General features: G+C 35.3%; 1 protein-coding gene across 2 annotated transcripts in view; it reads right to left on the minus strand.

Moving 5' to 3' along the window:
* Positions 1–21,875, minus strand: part of gabbr1a (gamma-aminobutyric acid (GABA) B receptor, 1a) — a 45,589-nt gene that overhangs the window by 19,268 nt on the left and 4,446 nt on the right. The window contains exons 5-15 of one of the 2 annotated variants that reach the window (XM_043258172.1): positions 21,351–21,536; positions 21,233–21,250; positions 16,529–16,689; positions 9,291–9,425; positions 6,870–7,040; positions 3,753–3,854; positions 2,442–2,507; positions 2,060–2,251; positions 1,733–1,978; positions 1,342–1,405; positions 180–257 (exon numbers count right to left, since the gene is read on the minus strand). In XM_043258172.1, the coding sequence (XP_043114107.1) occupies positions 180–257; positions 1,342–1,405; positions 1,733–1,978; positions 2,060–2,251; positions 2,442–2,507; positions 3,753–3,854; positions 6,870–7,040; positions 9,291–9,425; positions 16,529–16,689; positions 21,233–21,250; positions 21,351–21,536 (1,419 nt within the window). Of the gene's footprint in view, positions 1–179; positions 258–1,341; positions 1,406–1,732; positions 1,979–2,059; positions 2,252–2,441; positions 2,508–3,752; positions 3,855–6,869; positions 7,041–9,290; positions 9,426–16,528; positions 16,690–17,602; positions 17,902–21,232; positions 21,251–21,350; positions 21,537–21,875 lie in introns of those variants that run through there. The other variant, XM_043258173.1, reaches the window with a different exon arrangement.

Consider the following 21,875-nt stretch of genomic DNA (forward strand, 5'->3'; position numbering starts at 1 on the left):
AGAAAGGACAGCTAATTGTTAGCGATGTATTAAAGAGCGCGACAGGGCTTTGTTGAGCTAACAGAAATCAATACTGTTAAGCCTCAATCTCGACGGGCCGAGCGCGGCTGTGAAAGGTGACAGGAGTGGAATGGACAGAGCTGTCCCGGCGTGTAGAAAAAAAGACTGGTTTCTCTTACCGATCCATTTGTCGTTTCCGTACCAGGACAGGTTGCCTTTTGTGCTGTCATAGTATCCAATCTTCTTGTAGCTTCCCCCTGAGGGATAAAAAAATAAGTAAAAGTTAAATAAATGATGAAAAAAGCCCGAATGAAAAGCGTATATGAAACCATCTTCTTCAGCCTTGCCCCAAAACAAAGAGACCCTCATCTGTCCATGGATTCATGTCACTCTAGAGACAATGTAATGAACAATGTAATGTTTTTAAAGGCTTGTATTAAAAGTTTTCTTGTGTAAATATAGCTTGTAATTAACAGTGTGTCAACTAAAGGTCACATTAAGAAAACTTGCTCGCACTGAGCACTGCAATAAAAGCTTCAAAAGAGGCCTGACTCGACAAATCTGGAGAAGCAGTCGACTTAGAGCCGCATCAATGGGTCTAAAAAAAACAGGCCCAACTGCATTGATCAAAGTTAATCTGAAAGGGAACATATTGTAGAAAAACTTTGCTCTTTGGAAATCAAAGGCTTTGATGTACCGTGTACACAAACGTTCGCAGCACAAAACTTAACACGAAACTCTCGTACCAGTCCAGGCCATTCATTGAAACTAAACAGGAAATTTGGGTCATTCAGAAATCTTTAACACTAAAATACAACCGCGGGCACAGTGGAGTAATGAGGAGGAAGTAGGATAAATGGGTCTTTCTTTATCTACAGGCAGTTTAGACCCTGTGAACTTTTAGTAAGTTTCTCTGAGACATTTTATTTCTAACAAAAAAATTACTTTTCACACTAGTTTAATTAGTCTACCAACAGCGTCCAACAGTGGACACTGATACATCACAAGAGAATTGTTACATTTAGTCTCTCCATCACTGTGTAATTCCTACCACAAATCAAATTATACATTTATTAAGGTCTTTTATTTTACGATTTATGTCGTTGTAATGCACTTTTTCTTTTTTTCCATCCAGCTAAGCAAAAATTTGTACAACCTTACAACTGTTTGGTAGAAATGAAGTCACATTAGTCATTATTTTTATGCAAAATATTGAACGAATGTTATAGGTTACACTACAAAAATGTAGCCCTTTCATTTTAAAATGCTGTTAAGTGCATTATCATGTTATCATCAGTGTCTTCTACATTAGTTTTAGGGATTCAGTTTAGTTTTTTTTACCTTGCAGCTGCTCAATGAGAGTCCAGGCCATACGAGAACCTTGAGCATCAAACACGACGTGACCCTACAAGACACAAATGCACGAATATAAAAATGTAAAGATGTTACATCAATACAAAATGATCATTTATGAAATCCATTTGTGACTCATCACGAAAACAAAAGTATAAAAGGCAATAAATCTGGGGAAAATAAAGGCTGAATCATCCTATAATGAGTCTGAACTCAGATTCACTGTTATCATAAAAATGTGATCATCTGAGACTGATGAGCGTCTCTACGAGTTTAAGATTTAAAAGGCTTTCTCGCAGGTCTGGGAAATTTTCGTCTGGAGTATTTTATCTCATTGTTATCTGACAGTTATTTTAGAAAAAGCTATGCGTCGACTCACAGACACTCCTTCAAACGAGCTGGTGTTGAGGGCTCTGTAAATCTCAGCAGTGATTTCCTTGTTGTTGTAGTTGAAGTCCTCCAAAGCCCAGCCTTTGACCCTCAGAGGGGACACAGTTTTATTGAGGGCCAGAGCGAGGGCCCACACAGCGTCATACGCCAACGGGGCTTCCTGAAATCCGCCCGTTTCTTCCGGATTCTTCCCCCCCAGACGTGACATCAGCTGGGCCAGGAACTCTTGAGAGGTCTGTGGGGGCGGGTTTTATAGACAGTTTTAACAAAAGCATCATCCAACGTAAAAAAGTATTTGTCTGTATTAGTCACTCACCAGGTTGGAGGCCCCGCGGACGGTCTCTGGGTTTAGCATGACGATTTCAGTGGTGACGTGCCCTTCCACAGCTTCCGTCATGTTCTCCACCGTGCAATTGATGGCCGGATCTTTAATCTTAAACCAGTTGTCTGCGTACCAGCCGATGAGGAACCACACGTACTTCTTACCGTAGAGTTTCTCTTTGAAGACCTGCCAAAGATGACACCGTGTTTTGATGGTTTGCGCTTAAGCAATAATCGTATTCAATTTTTTAATCTCAGTTAAGCCACAGTGAGTTACCTCAAGCTGAGTGGAAACATCGAACTGAAGTGTTTTAAACCGATATGAATAAATTGACAGTTCAGATGCTGTTATAAAAAGAACTGTAATTGTCACTTGCCTCGCAAAACACCTTTCTGGCTTCAGTCTCGTAAAAGAGGCCGACAATGATTCTTGCATCTTGACGCTGGAGACATATTAGAGAAAGGAAAACAAGACAGGAACATCACGCAACGTGTCACTAGCCTGACTTACATCCACATCTTTGATGCAAATTTGGGATCATGCATAAAAACACTAAAAGGAAAAGGCAATAAAAGATATTTCAAAATCCACTACAATTTCTTTATCATTTTCCCTGCCAGATTAATATTGACTTTACCACATTTTATTAATTTATTTTTCATTTACACAATTTTTTTTTAATTCCACATATAGTACATGTAATAAATTAATCATTATATTATATTTATCGCTGTCAAATGATTAATCTGCACTGTCTATATTTATTATGTATATACAGTATAACTACACATACATATTAAATATATTTTGATAATATTTATTATATGTATTTACATGTACATATTTATATAAATATATCTAACATTTAATATAGAAATATAGTATATATTGTAATATTTACAAGCATGTGTGTGTGAAAAAACTTTTATTTTGGATGCAATTAATTATGATTAATCATTTGACAGGACAAATTATATTGTATTGTATTATATTAATTTTGGTTTGATCAGCTGAAGTTAAATCTGTTGTTTGGTAACCACAAACAGCCTACAAATACTAAACTGTTGACATTTTTAACCATTTATTATGAATATGACTCTCTATTGATCATTTCTATATAAAATCAAAAAGCCACTTGAGTATGTGGGTGAAAGGTGATTTAGCCACGTGCAAGAAAACTTGCTTTAATTTCGTGACGTGCTTTAAAGGTGAATGTAATTTCTGTACAATTAGCATTACCAAACAGAATAGCAGAAATAATGACCGTTTTCAAAAAGCTTTCCTAAACATTTTAAAAAAAAATCATAAAAGATTCTTCATAGTTTCTCTGCATGTTAATGCAAAAGGAGAAAATATCGTTGCAGTGAAATTACAAACATGACCTTTAAAAGCATCAAGGCTAGGCATATGCCAAAATATTTTAAGCCAGGCATTTAAAAAGACAGTCTCACGAGATCTTTATGCAATATAATTTTACGATGAAAAAAATGCTGTATAACTATTCAATACTAAGTGTCAGCAGCGACCGAGACGGTATCCGAAACGTCACTTGATCTGACAGAGGGGACCGATCCTTCAGAGTGTTGATTTATCTCACATAAGATTTTCATGCGCTCTCTGCCTGCTAGCTACCCGACACGGGCTGAGGAGAGGAAGTGAGCGGCTGGTGAATTTTTCATCAAAGCACCTTCAGGTTTTTGACAGCCACTGCGGGATCCGTGAGGAAGCTCTGTCTAACGCTTATCTCGATGCCGGCCTCCTTCACACGCTCCTCCAGATCATCCAAAGTCTGGAGAGAGAGAAAGAGAGAGCGGTGAGACAGCAGGAGTGACAGGACAGGAGTGATGTTTGTGGAGAGCGGAGGACAGACAGGAAGAGCGCGCGAAAAGATCAAGGAGCGAGTGAAAGAGAAGAACAAAAGGAGGCCACGAGATGAATGGTTAAAGCGCAGACCAAAGTAGAAAAGAAAAGAAAACAGTCCAGAAAGAAAGGTGAATAAAAAAATATTTTGTTTCAAAAGGTGATATAAGTGAACACCAGAAAACAAAAAAAAAATATGATTTTCATAATATATAAAAAGCTCAAAAAATACTCATGATTTCTTTCATATATTTATATATATATATATATATATATATATGAAAGAAATATATATGAATATATATATATAATAGTATCATAAACTACTACTAAAAAAAGTTAACTATAAAATAAAGATTGGGGTAATTACTTTCGTTAGCTAAAATGAAAACTAACATCAAAACATTTTCATTGTATTAAACTTTTTCACAAATTTTCCAGGGTTTGTGACATATTTGTGATTTTATTTGTTAATTATGACTTCTTAAAAATTAAGACTTACTGTAAAAAACAAACAAACACACGTTTTGATAATTTTGCATTGTATTCAGCAATCGCGGAATCTGGAAAAAGTAGGACTGATTCAATAAAATCAACTTATTTTTTTATTTAGTTTCCAAAGCAGCATATCTCAGTTTTGTTTAGATTATACAAAAAATTACTTCAAATAAAGTTAAAATTCAAAAGAAAACTACTATTATTACTTTTAAATAGTAATAATAATGCCAAAAACACACAACAAAATACTAAAATTTGAACTAAAATTAATTAAAAATAGTAACAATAACTATAATATCAGTTTCACTAATATAACAGATAAACACTGATGCGTGTAATATAATTCAAACATAATATGTATTAAATAGTTAAAATAAAAATATATCATATAAACAAATCAATATACACTAATGATTCTTTCAATATATAACTATCAATAAAAATAAAAGTAGTAAACTATAATGTAAAAGACTGTATATTATTAGATGACTGATAGATTCACTCAGGAGTGCTATATATGAAGCCTATGTAGAGTTTTTCTCCATATAGGCAATGAGGCAGTGTATTTCTGAAAAGGTGCACTTCAATGAATGGCGGAATATGGAGAAGCAAAGAGGATGTGAACAGGAGAGAAGGACTGGGATGAAAGTAAATGAGAAAAAGAGATGAGCTGGTGAAGAGATGGAGGGGGATCATTAGCCTAGCGGAATTACACTAGCTCAATATTGAATCGATGCATGAGAGATTTATGACTTGGTCAATATTCCTAGCAGCCAACATGAAGAAAAATGACTTTAAGAGTCCTTCATCACTTAGGGAGAGAATAATCAACCACGGTCTTTGCCATTCACTCTGAGGCATTAACCTTAGCGTAAAGGGCCAGCTAAGCTCGCTAACAGTTTTAAGACGCACGGGAAACCACTTTTCTCGAAAATTACTTTTTTTAAAGGGGTCATACCATTTTTTTTTTTTTTTTTACATTTAATCTCCCCCTGAGGTCTACTTACAGTGCTCATCAAAGTTCTTTTTGTGCAAACAAAGTGATAATTTAGTTTTTATGATCATTTTCCGTTTCCATGCTCTTAGTTAGTGACCTTTCATATTTTTATGCCTTTTTTTTTTTGCTGTGCATTTACTGTAAGACTTCTTTACATTAAAATGCATTACAACACTGTGATTCGGCAGCTCTGTAAAGCATGCGCTACATTGTATCTGCTGCAAAACCTGAAGATCTTTTTTTAATGATAGTATACACAGCTGTACAGAGCTTAAGGTGCTTTATTAATATTTTGGGGTTCAGTAATAACACTGGCCCAGCTTCCTCCTTCTGTGCACATCAAGTCACTAAACACATGTACTATGTAAATTTATGTGGATTTTTTTTCCAGTTTATGTTTAAAGGGAAAATGAAAATTAAGTCATTAATTAAACATTAAAGACCTTTGTTCATCTTTGGAACACAAATTAAGCTGAGAGCTTTCTCACCCTGAATAGACTGCAATACAACGGAAACATTCAATGCCCAGAAAGGTAGTAAGGACATCATTAAAATAGTCAAATAGAATGAGAGCCAAAGACTGACAGGGAAGAGAATTTGTTTAATAAAGTTTTAGTATTCTCAACTTCATCAAATATTAGAGTTGAGCCACTGTTATCATGTGGACTATTTAACAATGTCCTTACTACCTCTCTGGGCCTTTGAATGTGGTAGTTGTCTATGGGATGGTCAGAATGCTGTTGGATTTAATCAAAAATATCTTAAAGTGCCTCTATTATAGGTTTGGGTTTTGGGAATTCCAAACAAGAGGTTAACATGCATGCAATATTTTCTTACAATATTCTTTTTTTTTTTTTCCTTCAACCCCCTCTTGTGATTGGTCAGTTTCATTTAGAGAAGTGTTTGTGAGCTTTTAACGCTTCAAAACGTGCACCTAGTGGCAAAGAATGAATTTGCATTTTCATTCAGACCAACATTAAAGGAAGCAAAAAATGGGCGCGCAATATGCTAATGTTTCACATCAGCACGAAACGGCTTGGGATTCGTTTTAACAAAAAGACTTGTTTCAGCGATTCAGAGTCGACGCTTTCTTTTGAGAGACAATAACATTATACATGTTGTACTCTCAGATTTAAAACGTTTTTATTTACTGTAAAAGGTCAAAATCCATAATAGAGGCACATCAAACTGTGTGCCGAAGATGAAGATCTCAAAGATCTTCCAGGTTTGAAATGACATGACAAAATTTTCACTTTTGGGTGACCTATCCCTGTAATGTTACTAGGAAAAGTGGCAAGATGCAATTCACACAGTGAGGTGTATTTCTGGTTTCAATAAGAGGACAGTATCAACCAAAATCCTATTTGGCACCCGAAAAAATCTGAAAATCACAGCATGAAGATATAGAGTGTGACAGATAAGAGAGAATGTTTGGGATGTAGGACTGACTGAGGTGAAGACTTCAGTGGTCTGCTGGATGGTGGCAATCTTTGTCCATCCCCACTTCTGGAAGAGCCGCACACGTGTGGGATTATGCAGAGTTGCTGACGGGTGCGTACGGAAGAAAGTGGGAAAGCGCTGGCGGTTGGATAAAGCTGGAGAACTGGAGCCGTATGAAAACTACAGAGAGACAGAGAGAGAGAGAGAGAGAGAGAGAGAGAGAGAGAGAGAGAGAGAGAGAGAGAGAGAGACAGGAAGACAGCAGTTAAAAAGGTAGAAGGATAGAAAGAGCACACTGAAAAGATTTACTCAGCTATATGGCTGACCTTATTTGATACCCCTGAAAAGAACGAAACACAAAGCGAAAGCAGAGCAAAAATATGACTCAGATTTTTGCACACACTGGAAGAAGGGTAAATGTCAACCTAGTGAAGCCAGAAACCTGAATAAATAAGCCAATCTGTTTCTACATCCAGTGTTGACGTGTCAGAAAGGCACAATGAATCCTGACTGCTTTCTGCGTCAGAAATAAACCTTTGTGTTTCATGCAGTGGAATTCCTTACGAACATTCCTTTGTGAAAAAGAAATGTGCTTAATTGTATTAAACGTGTACTTCAAAAGTTTAAGGTGCCCTTGTTATATGTTAACGATACATTTTGCATAATTACATGTAAGTAACCGTAATCCTAATCCTAAAAATATAGTAAGTACATCTAGTTAATTAATATTACTCAGTGCTTAAATATAATAATAGTTTACTTAACACGCCTCAGTTTACTTTTACTTTAAAGTAAGTTTGATTAGAAATGACAAATGCTGAATTACATACTATATATAAAATGTTAACTACTGCATAATATATTTTTAATTAACTCAAAATAAAGTAAGTGAAAACATTACATTTAGTTCGCATTTAAGTACATTATTTTCTTTTTAAAGCATGATAAAGTTGAATTATTTTTCACAAGGGCTGATTTGCCTACGCCGTCACGTATAAACAGTTATTCATTTTTCATGAGAATCCATTTCATGAGTCCATCTGTCAAAAAAGCAACTTAAGTCTTATAGGTTTCCTTGGAGAGTTGATTTGTTAAAAGTAAACCCACTTTTTTCCAACTTTTTCCAAATGACATGCAGCAAACTCAACTTTCTCGCATAAGCAAACTCATTGGAAAAGAACAAAGTCAGTGCTGAGAACATTACATTCCAACTTCCTGCAAACCTCGGTGGATGCCAGAAGATAGAAAGAGAATAATTGGAAAACTTAATTATTTTGTCAAATTGCTAAGGGTATCTTGTGTATATTATTCTTTTTTTTTTCTACTTTCACATTTTCTCATTTGGTTCTCTGACTTCTTTGAGAGCGTTTTTAATTCGTCAGCTTCTTCAAAAGTGTCAACAAACTACAGAAAGTCAATAACATCACAAGTCCAAATTCTTTTTGTTCCTTGACCCAAAAACAACACAGAGCTGCTTGCTTTATGTAGCACTTTTGCATCTAAATCTCTTATCTAGCTCAGTTAAAGCTGTAAAACAACAATTTTATCATTTTACCATTAGTTTAATTAATATATGGAAGCCCGTTTCCATCTTTTAATCTTAAAACTTTTTCTTGCGAATCTGAGTTTACATCTCATAATTTTCACCTTGTTTACTGCAATTCTAAGTTTACATCAATTCAGATTTTTTTTCTCCAAATTATGAGTGCACGCCAGATATACAGATATCTGTCTTTAAATTAAATTTACATCTTGCAATTAAACTTTTTTTCTGAATTCTGAGTTTACATCTTGCTATTCTGTTTCTTTCTATCGCTTAATTAAAAAAAATGCAATTAAATTTATTTTCAAACTTCAACTTTTTTCTTGCATTTATGAGTTTTTATGTGGCAGACCCTTTTCCCCAAATCTTGAGTTTATATCTCTTTTTCCTTTTTGCATCTAAATTCTGTTTGTTTTCTTTGAATTCTAATTTTATATCTTTCTGTTATTGTGTCTGAATTCTGTTTACATCCCATTTTTTTGTTTCCACAATTTTCTAAAAAAATTAAAAGGTAATTGTAACTTATCTCACCATCCCAATTTTTTTCCTCACAATTCAGACTTTCCTTCTTAACACTGCAAGTATAAATAATTTTTTTTTTTTATCTCAAAATAGTGAGTTTACATCATGCAATTCAGAATTAGCATGTTGAAATTCAGCCTTTTTCTCAGAACTGCTTTAAGTTTCTCAATTCTAAGTTCATATCTTACGATTCGGAATTGCGAGATTATTCTACGGCAGGAACAAGCATCAGTATGACAATGGACCAGCTTCCCAAAACAAAGCTCTCCAACTTCCTACATTCAGATCCAGGTGAACGGAGAAACCAATGTTCAACAATGCAGATATTAAGACATCAGATATGTAAAACATGTACACAAACGCACCACAATAAGGTTCCACATGCGTGCCGCTTCGGCCACAAGCGTGGACACGGAGCTGCAACCCGGCATCAAGACGATCTTTATGGGCTCTGTGTACAGCAGGTCATACAGCAGTTTAGTGGCCTCTCCTGGATCACACTGAAGGAAAGAAAAAAAGAACAGACGTAATTAGCCTACTACCTCTGAAAAAGTTAACTGAAGCTCGCAGGATGTAAAAGCTTCACTTGAGCATGTCACAATCGATAAAGGATCGATGAGATCAGCACAGAAGTGCAGTATCTCAGCCCGGAAAAATACGAACCGCGGTGATGCTGTAACCAAAGACCTCTCGTGCTGCAGTTCACCGTGACAAACATAACAGGAAGTGATTCACAAATGAGGGGGTGACTGCTCGCTCGCCGCAGATGCAGTCACACCGAAATGCTGCCCTTGGTAACGATCAGCAGAAACGCTTAATTAGGAGAGACACGCATGCTTTTATTTTTGGTTAGTTAGAGCTAAATGACACAGTGCTGGGTCTTGAAATCCACGACAGTCAGAAAGCAGCCACTTTGCATCCGTCTTTCCGGTAGTTACTAGGAATAGCTAACAGTTGTATTTTTAGATGTCACTTGTGTCAATTTAGTAAATTTCTTCTTGTTTCCGTGCTCTCTCTGCGTCTCCGGGGAGCTGAGGTGTTTTCATTCAACGCACGGCCTCGGAGAAGCAGGCATCGAGAGGAACTGAAGACGCTTGACGTGACGGAGGCATCTGTGTTCTTAAAGTCCCCGGGGCTGAAGGTTATACAGGTCTCTGGACCGGAATACTGAACGCCGGCTTCTCTCAGTGTTGTTGGACAATTTTGTTTTTGTTGGGTCTGACACAGGGTTGAGCTAAAAAAAAAAAATCTGAACTGAAGAACCGGGTACCTATCAGTTCACGAGCATCTGCGTTTTTAACAGATCTGACAACACTTCGTGAGGAAGTCCAATTACTGTATATACTCTTGTGAAAATAAATGCACTAAACTGTATTGAATGAGCACTCGACTCTTAAAAGTGTATTTAATAACTGTACTTGGAGATAATATAATATTAATGAAATAAAAGGCCACTTACTTGTACTTAAAGAGAGTTATTAAGCTGGCATTGACGGTACCCATTATCTCCCGTAGTATTTTTTCCATAGTATAGAAGTCAATAGCTAGGTGTTTGGTTACCAACATCATAGGTGTCCAACAGAAGAGAAAAACTCATACAAGTTTGAAACAAGTGAAAGATGAGTAAATGACGGGTGAATTATCCCTTTAAAGTTTTGAGAAGTTTCATTTTGAGTAATAGCCAGTTTCTTAAGGGTTCATTTTTTAGAAGATTTATACATCTGTAAGTTAAATGAATAAGCTTTCCATTGACGTATGGCTTGTTAGGATATGACGATATTTGGCCAAGAGCTATTGAAGATTGAAAATCTGGAATCGAATGGTGCAATGAAAAAAAAAATAATTAAATATTGAGAAACTTGCCTTTAAAGTTGTCCAAATCAATCCCTAGTAATTAAGCATTACTAAACAAAAAAAAAAGTTTTATATAAAATTACGGTAGGAAACTTAAAATAAAATATCATCATGGAATATGTAAAGCAATCATGAAATTACATATTTCATGTACTTAAGCTTAAGTGGGTCAAAATAAGTCAAGCTAATTGCATCTAATATGATAAAATAAATTTTTATTTTATTATAATTCCCATGGCATTAAATGCCTGAAATTGCATTCAGTTTGTACTTAAATACATTTCTATGACAGTATTTTAAGTACTCTGCTAAAGTGTATCTACATTTTTTTACACAATCAAAAGAGGCATTTGTCTTGACATTCTTTACTGTTCTAGTTAAAAATTCTGATTCATTTTAATTGAACATAAAATGTGGCATGATCCCGTTCTTTATTTCTTAGAAATAATTACCACTACTTATAAAGTCTTTTGACTGAGTCATAGAAGGCTAATAGACTAGTGTGTGTAAAAATAAAGACGCTGTCGCATACAGCGCAAGCTGCTAGCCAGATCTGTAGCTTCGACTTTGTTTACTATACAGATTCAAATGCTAAATGTCTCATCCCAACGAAGCAAAACACGTCTTCCTGTGACTCAGACCATGAATGAGTCTTTATCAGCTGTTCTGCCTCACATTAACTTGCAAGTGTTGGTTTGTTATTTCTAAGCTGCGATTCTGCATCCCTGAACCCAGATGAGAATGAATAAAGCATGCATTTGGATATGGAAATCCTTCTCGTTGCAATCTGGATACAACAGATGCCAATTAAAACAGGGAAAGCACAAGTGTCTCATCAGGGCATCAGTCTCTCTCTATCTCTCTTTCTCTCTCTCTCTCTCTACCTCAGTCTCGCTCTATCACGGTTAATAATTGATCAAAGTTTTCAGGCTGAGCTTTGATATAACCATGGCAACCGTCTGGAGAGGGAGAGTGTATCTGTGCAAGGGGGTTCCTGTAAATATCTTCTCTAAATACACACACACACACACACACACACACACACACACAGACACACATACACACACACACAGACGCACGCACAAGATGGACCATAACTTCTGACACCAGAGACTAAGAATGTGTCTTTTAGATTTCCAACCAGTGACTTTATTTATTTATATTATGAAATGTGCAATTTTGTATCATTCTAAAATAGAGGTGTGAGCTAATGCATTATTTAGTATTATTTAGTTGAATGCCTGTCAGTATATTTCACAGTACACTTTAAGCATATTTTAATACATATTTAAACAGAATCTACATATAACACTGCACTCCTACAAGTTGCACAAGTCCTCTACATTAGTCAAAAGAAGTCCAGTTAACTGTATTTAAATTACCTTTTATTTAAAAAAAAAAATACTATGATAGAATTTCATTGTATTTCTAAAACTGTAACACACATCTTATTAAAATTGTATTTAACATAAATTATTTTTTTATTTTACTACACTTAAGTATATTTTATATATAATATACTTGTGTAGTCTTGACAAACTTTGCTATTCCAATTTGTTTTAATTCTACTTTATTACACTCACAAATCTAATTCTGCATCCCGTTTTTCTTCTCAATTCAAATTTAATGTGGTCTAATCCCAGTCTTTCTTTCTTACTAAAAATTTCCATTACATATCTGGCTAATAAAATAAAACTTACGTATCTTTTGATTAGTTACAACTTAACAAGCTAAATATTCAATTAGTATCGTAATTCGATGCTGTTCCCGTGAACAGTAAATAAAGTCTCGATTCGGCTTATTTAATAAAGCTTTGATATTACTTGTCTAACTGATCAAACTAACGATTTTAATAAATTAAGCGGGAACAAAAAATAAATCCCATAGACTTACAATAAAGAATCATGCAAATAGCAAGTTTCGCATGGGCAAGCATTATCTTCATTAAAAAAATAAAATATGTTTAGTCTCAATTTATTATAAAACCATCTAACCAGCTATGTCCAAAGTGAAATTTAAATACGACACATATAAAAAAAAATGAAAAGAATAAATGGATTAGAAAAAGCATTGATCTGCGTTCTGCTGCCAGAGCATGGCGGGGGTTATAATAACTCTCATTTATGAAATAAATATTTATTAAATGTCAAATGAAATTGGAATTTTGAGGTGACTTTAATGTTTCTATGCAAACATTGCTCGGCGTGATAATTGGCTATTTGAGAGAGATTAAAAGAATGCCCCAAACATGCCTGAGATTCTTTGAACAATAATTAAATGCAAAACCCACATCAAATTTGATTTTCTCCCTTTGTAATTACATTTCTGACACCCGAAAGCAATTTTGATTAGAATCTCATCCAGGTATGAAGTGCTCCCCAATCAAGAAAAAATGCTCAAAATATCTGTCGGCTTAAATGTCAACGAGTCTGAGCACTTCACACCTGCTCTTCCATCTCCACGGCATACTAACACATGACATTTATACAATGTCACACGCGGCTCTTCTGATATCGCATTCTTTTACTTGTGCACCTGCAGCATGCCTTAGATTTTTATTAAGATTAAAGCCAAATTAAGAGAGACTTGAGTCAAGGGTGGAATTGGGTGACATTTCTAGAAAGCAGTTAATAATAACTGGAATCGTACATAGCACTTTCATTAAATCATGAATTAAATCAAGATTACTGCAGTACTGTTAATATTGTCTTTTGTATGATAAATTGCTTGGGCTTTTTCTCATTTAAAAGTCACTTTGCATAAAAGTAACTGGTAAATGATTAAATGTACCCCGATAATCAAAATGAAGTGTGAGAAAAGGAAAAACACAATTAAACCCTTTTGGCTTTTTTATTATTAAATTAATTTGTATGATATTTTTACATTTACTTTATTTTTATACGGAATAAAGTTTTAATTAGTGCTGTCAAACGTTAATTGTGATTGTTTTCATAAAATATGCGTGTGTACCTGTGTATATTTATTATGTGTATATAAATAAAAAAAGTGTTAAGCTTATATATTAACATTAACATATTTATATATAATTCATATGAACAAACAAGTAAATACATGCAATACATTCTGTACGTGTGTGTCTATATATATATATATATGTGTGTGTGTGTGTGATTAATAGCAATTAATTGTTCAGCAGAACTAGTTTTAATTCAATAATTATATGCCATTATAAACTGTTTATCTGTCAAATTTTAGCCCATATTTGACCCCAAAATATTTTACAAAGCATTTATTTTCTTTAATCAATCAATATCCTTTATCACAACACATTAGGAGATCAAAATATATATACAGAATAAAGAATCATTATAATTATTACACAAAAATATTTCTGTAATTATTCACTAATTTACTCTGTATGCTCTTGCATAAATAAATTTGCACGTGCGCTAATATGACCACTAGGGAAGATCCACCAAGTTCACTGGTTAATCGAATTTCATTTTCATGCAAACAACACAAAAAAGCATGCATTCATACAAGTGTAGTTTAAATATTATTTTAAATAAGTGAAAAATTTCGGTTCCGCGTTTCAAATCTGAATCCACATTTAAAGAAAGAGTTCTGGACTTATTTACTATTATATTTACTAACAATATTTTATATTTACCCTTTAGATGTAGTTTTTCTATTTTTTTTAAACAAATTTTTTTTATATACAACATATTTTTTACGATCAGAAAAAAATCTCTCATGCTCCCATTCCATCCTAGCTATTAAGATTTTTAAATGCTTTTCAATATGGGTCAAGTTCAACTCAGATCACAGTTACTCAAGCCAAAGCCAAAACGGGGTCTGCAGTGATTATCTTGACGCGTTACAAATCGTTCCCGTTCGTCTCAATCATGAGTGGTCGGAAAGGTGCTGCAGATACACAGGAGTCTGCAGAAGGACCTCCTTATCCTTACAAGATCTACAGGGATGCAAGTTTGTTTGAACTGTGGTTTCACTGGTGGCTGTTGCCATGCCAACCCTCCTCTCCCCGATTCTTCCTCTATATTGAGTGCGATTGCAATGCAGAGTGCGGTTCACCAATCACAACCATGATACAACACATCTCCGTCCACTCAGAGCACTCCTTAACCGTTTCCTCACCTACAGGAGGTCAGAGCCATCGCGCCACAACTAAACGCAACTTCTGAAAGTGCTGCATATTTATTGGTGGTCTCAAATTGTTGCATATTTACTATCATACATTTTTGATGTAAACCAGCGCTGGCATATTTGAGGGCATAAATGATTTAACGGTTTAACGGCATTGTTATTTGTGGCTGCTGACAGAACTGAAACTCAGGACACCCAACTTTCTACAAAAGATGGAAAAAAAAAAAACTCTCTCCGCTTATGCATACCGCACCAAAAAAAAAATACTTTTTAAAAATAAATAGAGTGAGGAATACACTTTGGGGGTGATCTTGGAAAACTCTGCGACGCTAAAGGCAAACATAAGCATTTATGGCGCGTGAGTATTTTTAGGAAGCCAAATTACTTTATGCAGCTGAAGCCTTACAGGCTGTTGATAACAGCCAAGTGCAGTGACTTGTGAAATATTAATGTACCAACAACTGCAATGTCAACTTGACACCAACTCCTGAATCTCAAGATACAATCACTGCCACGACATTAACGAAGCACCTGCAAAACGCTGACAATTTCTACCATCTTAAATTAACATCTGCTACTTATCTTTGTTTAGTGCTTGAACGTGAAATACTTGAATAAATTAACTGTACGGTTAATTAACAGCTTGAACAGTGACAGCGGAGGGCAATGGCATTTCTTCTTTCTAAGCAGAAGCTCCTGAAAAGTGTAAGATTTCTAGTCCTGCATGGTGGAAAAACACTATGCAATTGAACTAGTCAAGATGACAGTGGGATTAGGAGATTAAACGGATATAGAATAAAGACTGATCTGCAGGGAGTATATGGCATGAAAACATATTAGATGTATTCGGTAACGTACTTTGTATACTACTGTATAATTCAGTTCGCATATGTGATATGATTTCCGAGGAAAGTACATGGTGGTATGTTATTGTCATGTAAAATTTAAAAAAAAAAAAAAGGAAGAAAGATAAAAAGAAAAGAAAGAAACACTACAAATGCATGTTCTGGCCAGAGTTATTAGTTAACTAAAGCTAAAACTGAAAATAAAACTATAAAACAATCTTTAAAATTTTTAAATGAATGTTGAAATGAAATAAAAACATAAAAAACGTTCACTTTAATTTAGTTTACAAAAATAACCGAATTAAAAAACGTAATAAATAGAATAATACAAACAGAAAAAACGAAAACTATTAAAAAGGACAAAAACACACAAGAAAATTACAAACATTTTACTAAATTGAAATTAAAACAGGAAATGTAAAAAATAAAACCTGGTTCAAAATATAAATTATAATAAATTCTCAATCATTCTAAAATAGTAACGGGATAGTTTGTTTTTAATTTAATAGTTTGTTTTTAATTTTGCTTTAATTCTGAATTAATGTTGTCCCTTTGTGGGAGAAAACTGATGCGGATAAAGTATAATGTCTTGAACGCAATTAAATCATTAAATGCTGAGCAAACAACACACACACACACACACACACACACACACACAAAATAAGTACATATAACTTAAGGCTACATATATATTATATATACATAAATCTACAAAAATGTATACTTATATTACATTACTGTAATATGGACACTGTAAATGTAAAAGGTTAAGTGCTCACCATACTGTCGTAATGAATGAGCTCCAACTCGTAGTCCGGCAGAATATCGGTCCGGTTGTTCACGAGATCTAAAGCCATCTGGGCAGCGGGAAGACAAGCTTGACCACCGGGCCATCCTCCACTCATGGGAAACAGGGCTCCGATGTACAGTTTCTTCTTGCCTACAACCGCACACGGCCAGGAGAGAAAGATAAGCAGTGCGTAAAGAAGAGCCACGCTTCTCCAAACTCTCCCCAAGGTCCTGATCCTCTCCGTGGGTGCCATTAATAACCGATTCGACATGTATACGTTCTGAACGTGAACTGTGCGCTTGTGTGCGATGCTGAAAGTGTCCGCACGTGCGAGGACGGCAGAACCGCGCACGGGAACGCGTAAAAAAACAGCAGCGCTGAACACTTTCGGCGAGATATGAAATCGCAGGCGGTTTAACCACTGTCTGGATGCTCGTTGGGATTTATGTTTACAGCAGTTATAATTTCATATCGGGTATCAGTCAGCCGTGGCCATGAGCTTTTAGCGTCGTAACACGCAGTTAAGACATCTCATCTTGCGCGCCTTCTTGGAACTTATTGAGACTTCAACGTGTCCAGAGTAGCACTGAATCTTCAGACCACGTCTAATCTCAAGAACCTTTTACGATTCGCAGACCTTTCAGGACCTTTTAGAGGCTTCAGAACCTTTTGGAATACAATCTGCAGAATATTGTAATTGTTAGGAATCTTTTAGAATCTTTAGACTCTTTTGAATCTCCTGAAGTACTTTTTTTAGAATCTTCCATCTTTACGATCTTTGAAATACGCGGAATCGAAATATTTGATCATCTTTGCAGTCTTTAAGAACGTTTTGGAATCTCTGAATCTTCTGTAGCCTATATTTAGAGTCTTTAGAATTCTTTGGAATCTTCTCAGCAGTTTAGACTCCCGACACCAAATCACTAATGTCCCGCGACAATATGCGCTTCAACACAAACCAGCTGTACAAACATACAAAAGCAAAAAGCTACAGAAATCACGCTTTGAATGTTGGGTAAAAACAAATGCGCCATCGGGCAGATATTGTCTCTTTCCCGCTTACAGTCACAGACGGTGTGTTTGTAGTGCAGCTATGCTCGTGGTTCACGACAGGAGAGAAAAACAGGTGGTGTTGCGCGACATTGCCGGTCAGAACGCGCTCCGCTGATCCTCTGGCGTTGCTTTATTTACCGCGCCGCTCACGAAACGTGATTAAGTTTTAAGCTGTCGAGCATATTATTCCGGCGTCTGATCAGAATATTGGAAAATAACAATTGTGCTGCGGCATAATCCTTTAATCCGGCGGGAGGAGAGGGGGAGAGATTGACCACCAAACGCAGTACACAGAGATCCGCGCTCAGAACACACAGCAGAGAACTGATCCACTGAAAGACGAACAGTACTGTTGTATAGCAGCGGGATGGAGGCGGGGTCACAGTAAAAGCTCTCTTCTGAATCAGAATCACTTTCACTGAATCAGAATCTTTTTCAGAAGTCATGCAGTTGATTTAATGCAGGTTGCAGCTAACCTCAGCTGAAAGTGATGTAAACATAGACAATCTATCTATCTATCTATCTATCTATCTATCTATCTATCTATCTATCTATCTATCTATCTATCTATCTATCTATTATCTTTCATCCATCCATCTATCTATGCATCTATCCATCTATCATCTATCTGTCATCTATCCATCCATCTATCTATCTATTATCTTTCATCCATCCATGTATCTATCATCTATCCATCCATCTATCCATCCATCTATCTGTCATCTATCTATCTATGCATCTATCCATCTATCATCTATCTGTCATCTATCCATCCATCTATCTATCTATTATCTTTCATCCATCCATGTATCTATCATCTATCCATCCATCTATCCATCCATCTATCTGTCATCTATCTATCTATGCATCTATCCATCCATCTATCTATGCATCTATCCATCTATCCATCCATCTATCTATCTATCATCTTTCATCCATCCATCTATCTGTCATCTATCCATCCATCTATCTATCATCTTTCATCCATCCATCATCTATCTATCTATCCATCCATCCATCATCCATCCATCCATTTATCTATCTATCTATCTGTCATCTATCCATCCATCTATCATCTATACATCTATCTATCGAACTATCTATCCATCTATCCATCCATCTTTCTCTCTCTCTCTCTCTCTCTCTCTCTTTCCGCTTGTTTGTACACCTATCTTCTATCCCACTAAAAACAAAATAGACTTTAGAATTCTATTGGAAACATACAACTCTATTTATCTATCTGTCTGTTTGTCTGTCTATCTATCCATCTTTATACTTTCCATATACACAAATTCAGTCTACAAATTATTTCTCTTAGTTTATCTGTCCTTTAATCTGTCTTACCATCAATCAAAAGATGTTCTTCCATCCATCCAAAATCGGTCAATCAAATATTTGCCTTAGAATTATATTGAAAAACAGAAAGAAATCTAAACCCTCTATGGATATATATGTAACATATGTTCTTCCTGCCATCCATTTCACACGGATTTCCATTTCGACTTCAATAGAATTCAAGAAAGACTCCTCTATCCATCCATCGATTCATTCCTTCCATGTGATCTCAGGGTGCACTTACATACCATTACATTGCCAATATCGAGACCTTACACATAATGTAAGTAACTTTTACTTCCCGCACAGCCGTCCGGATTCTACTACTCACTTTAAAAATTCTAAAACAACAGAGTAGAGCTGAAGTCGATGACTTGAGCCACTGTAAACCTCAGGACCTGAGACGATCCAGTGACATTTGGAGCTCCCTTTGAATCCGCTCTCTCCATATGCCAGTCATTAATTATTCATCCCTGATCTTTAGTTGTTATTTAATAAAAGAAAGGCCGGAGAAGCCTCCTGTGAGGATATATAATTACCCATTAGTTTATGCGGTACCTAAATATGTTTACAAAACAGAATCAGATTTTATGTACAAGGTCAGTTCTTGTTCATAAAGGGCTTTACGGAGGGCTGGCAAACGAAAGGTCACCTTTACGCTGAATTATCCTTTAACAACCACAGTAAAAGCGATGTAATCACCGCCCAGTGCACACAGGCTAGAATACATCCAGACACACGCATAAGCACACACTGTGCTGAGATACACACGTAACCTCATATACATTCATATATACACAGGGCAGAAATACACACAGCGCTACACACTCTGGCCGAGTGTTAATCTTCAGCCTGCTGAGAGTGCACTAAGTAGGCGGTGATCTCTCGCTGTGAGTTAACAGAGGGAGTCGAGAGAGAGAGAGAGAGAGAGAGAGAGAGAGAGAGAGTGCATTTGCGTGGCTTGATAGTCTAAAGCAGCAGAGCTGAAAGGAACGAGGGGAAATGAAAGAAAGGACAGAGGGATTGAGAGGAATGGAAGGCAATTAGAGGGAGGGATGGATGAATGAGAGGGTGCTAGAGTCGTGCTTGCAGGAGCACTTGTGTTAATGCTGAGAGACTCTGGCAGCCTGAAAAATTATAATGAGCTTCTATAGCGGGGTAGTCTACGTGAACTTGACGTCCTACATTCTGTACTGTATTTAAAACTATTTTAAACAGCATTCTTTGTTATCATTATGCATGCAGCTTATAAGACATCGTATAAATGGAATGTTTGTCATATATACTTATTACAATATTGGTACTTAAGAGTTAATAGGAGTTTTGTAGCTATCTTAGTGTGCTAAACATTATAAACTATTCTAATATGGACAGTTTTCACTTCAGGGAAAAGAGAACAAAAATAATGATGACTCATCCTGCCCTACAAAGATTTATGACCAATCAAATGATCTCTAGAATGAGAATGATGTCTATGGTGTCTTACAAATGCAGGCTATTTGTCACAATTTATAACCAAAAAATAATAATAATAATAAAAAAAACTATACATTTTTTGAAAATGTTACTGTATCATTCTCCTACAGATTCCTATACATTTCGCCAAAAATCTAGTTGTTGATCAAATAAATAACTTAAAATAAATAAAAATCAAATAAATCATGAAGTGCATCCACATAAAAAAGAAAACATTCACATATACAGTTTAACGGAAGTCAAATAAATAAATAAGATTATGAAGTGCAACTCAAATAAATAATTTAGTGCAGCAGTAGTCAGAGGAACAGAAATTATCTAGATAGTAAACAATTTAAATTTATAATGATAAAAAATGTTCTGTAATATTTAAATATGTATACACACACACACACACACACATACATATATATATATATATATATATATATATATATATATATATATATATATATATATATATATATATATATATATATATATATATATATATGCACATGTTTTAACTGAGAGAGAGAGAGCGAGAGAACACTTAAAATATTGGAAATTATGGAATGCATTGAGAGCAGATTTTAGAGGATTGATGGTAAAACACAGCCCCCTTGTGGTTGAACTAAGCATTCAAATTTAGACTCACTAGATTACATATATATATATATATATATATATATATATATATATATATATATATATATATATATATATATATAACATATTTGCAGTGTCATGTATAATTTTAAGTGATAAACAGATTATCATGGGCTGCAAAATATCAGTATTTTAGGATCACCTGAAATGAGAAATGATATAACCATTATTTATGCCTTACCTGTATAGTTACTGTCATCTGATGGTGCATAAAAGAAAACAAGAGACACATAAGATTAAAATGATTCATATTAAGGAAACAGATACATCCGTTTATGTTAAATCATAAATGTACTTACAGACACATAGTGGTTTAGGTGAATCCCATTTGCCCAGCTTGGTACAGTGTGAGATATTGAAACCCTCCAACAGGAAGCCAGCATGACAGCTGTAGTGAAGAACGGTGCCCTCTACTGGTTGTCCAGGAGGCAGCAGCGCCACCCTCCCGTTCTCCAGAGACATCCAGGAACGCGGGCAAACCAATACTGAGAATTTTAGCAAGACTTTTAACACATCTCACATCCTTTTAGCACATTCATACAAACTTGAAATTACACGTCCTTAAAGTGTAATGCCACCAACACAACAACACACAGACAATTACATTTAAATAATAAAGTACTTATTTGTAGAATTTCACATGAATAAGATACATGCTATATAGTGCGCGTATGTGTGTGTGAGACTGGAACAATATGAGAAATACTGGTATATTATGCAGTTTATTTAATTTGCAAAGCATTAGAAATTAGATGTCTGTTATTGAGCAATCACAATCCAGTATTCCGCAGAGATATGTAATAAATATAGATATGAATCAATAC

Source organism: Puntigrus tetrazona, chromosome 15, assembly GCF_018831695.1.
Source record: "Puntigrus tetrazona isolate hp1 chromosome 15, ASM1883169v1, whole genome shotgun sequence".
NCBI lineage: Eukaryota > Metazoa > Chordata > Actinopteri > Cypriniformes > Cyprinidae > Puntigrus > Puntigrus tetrazona.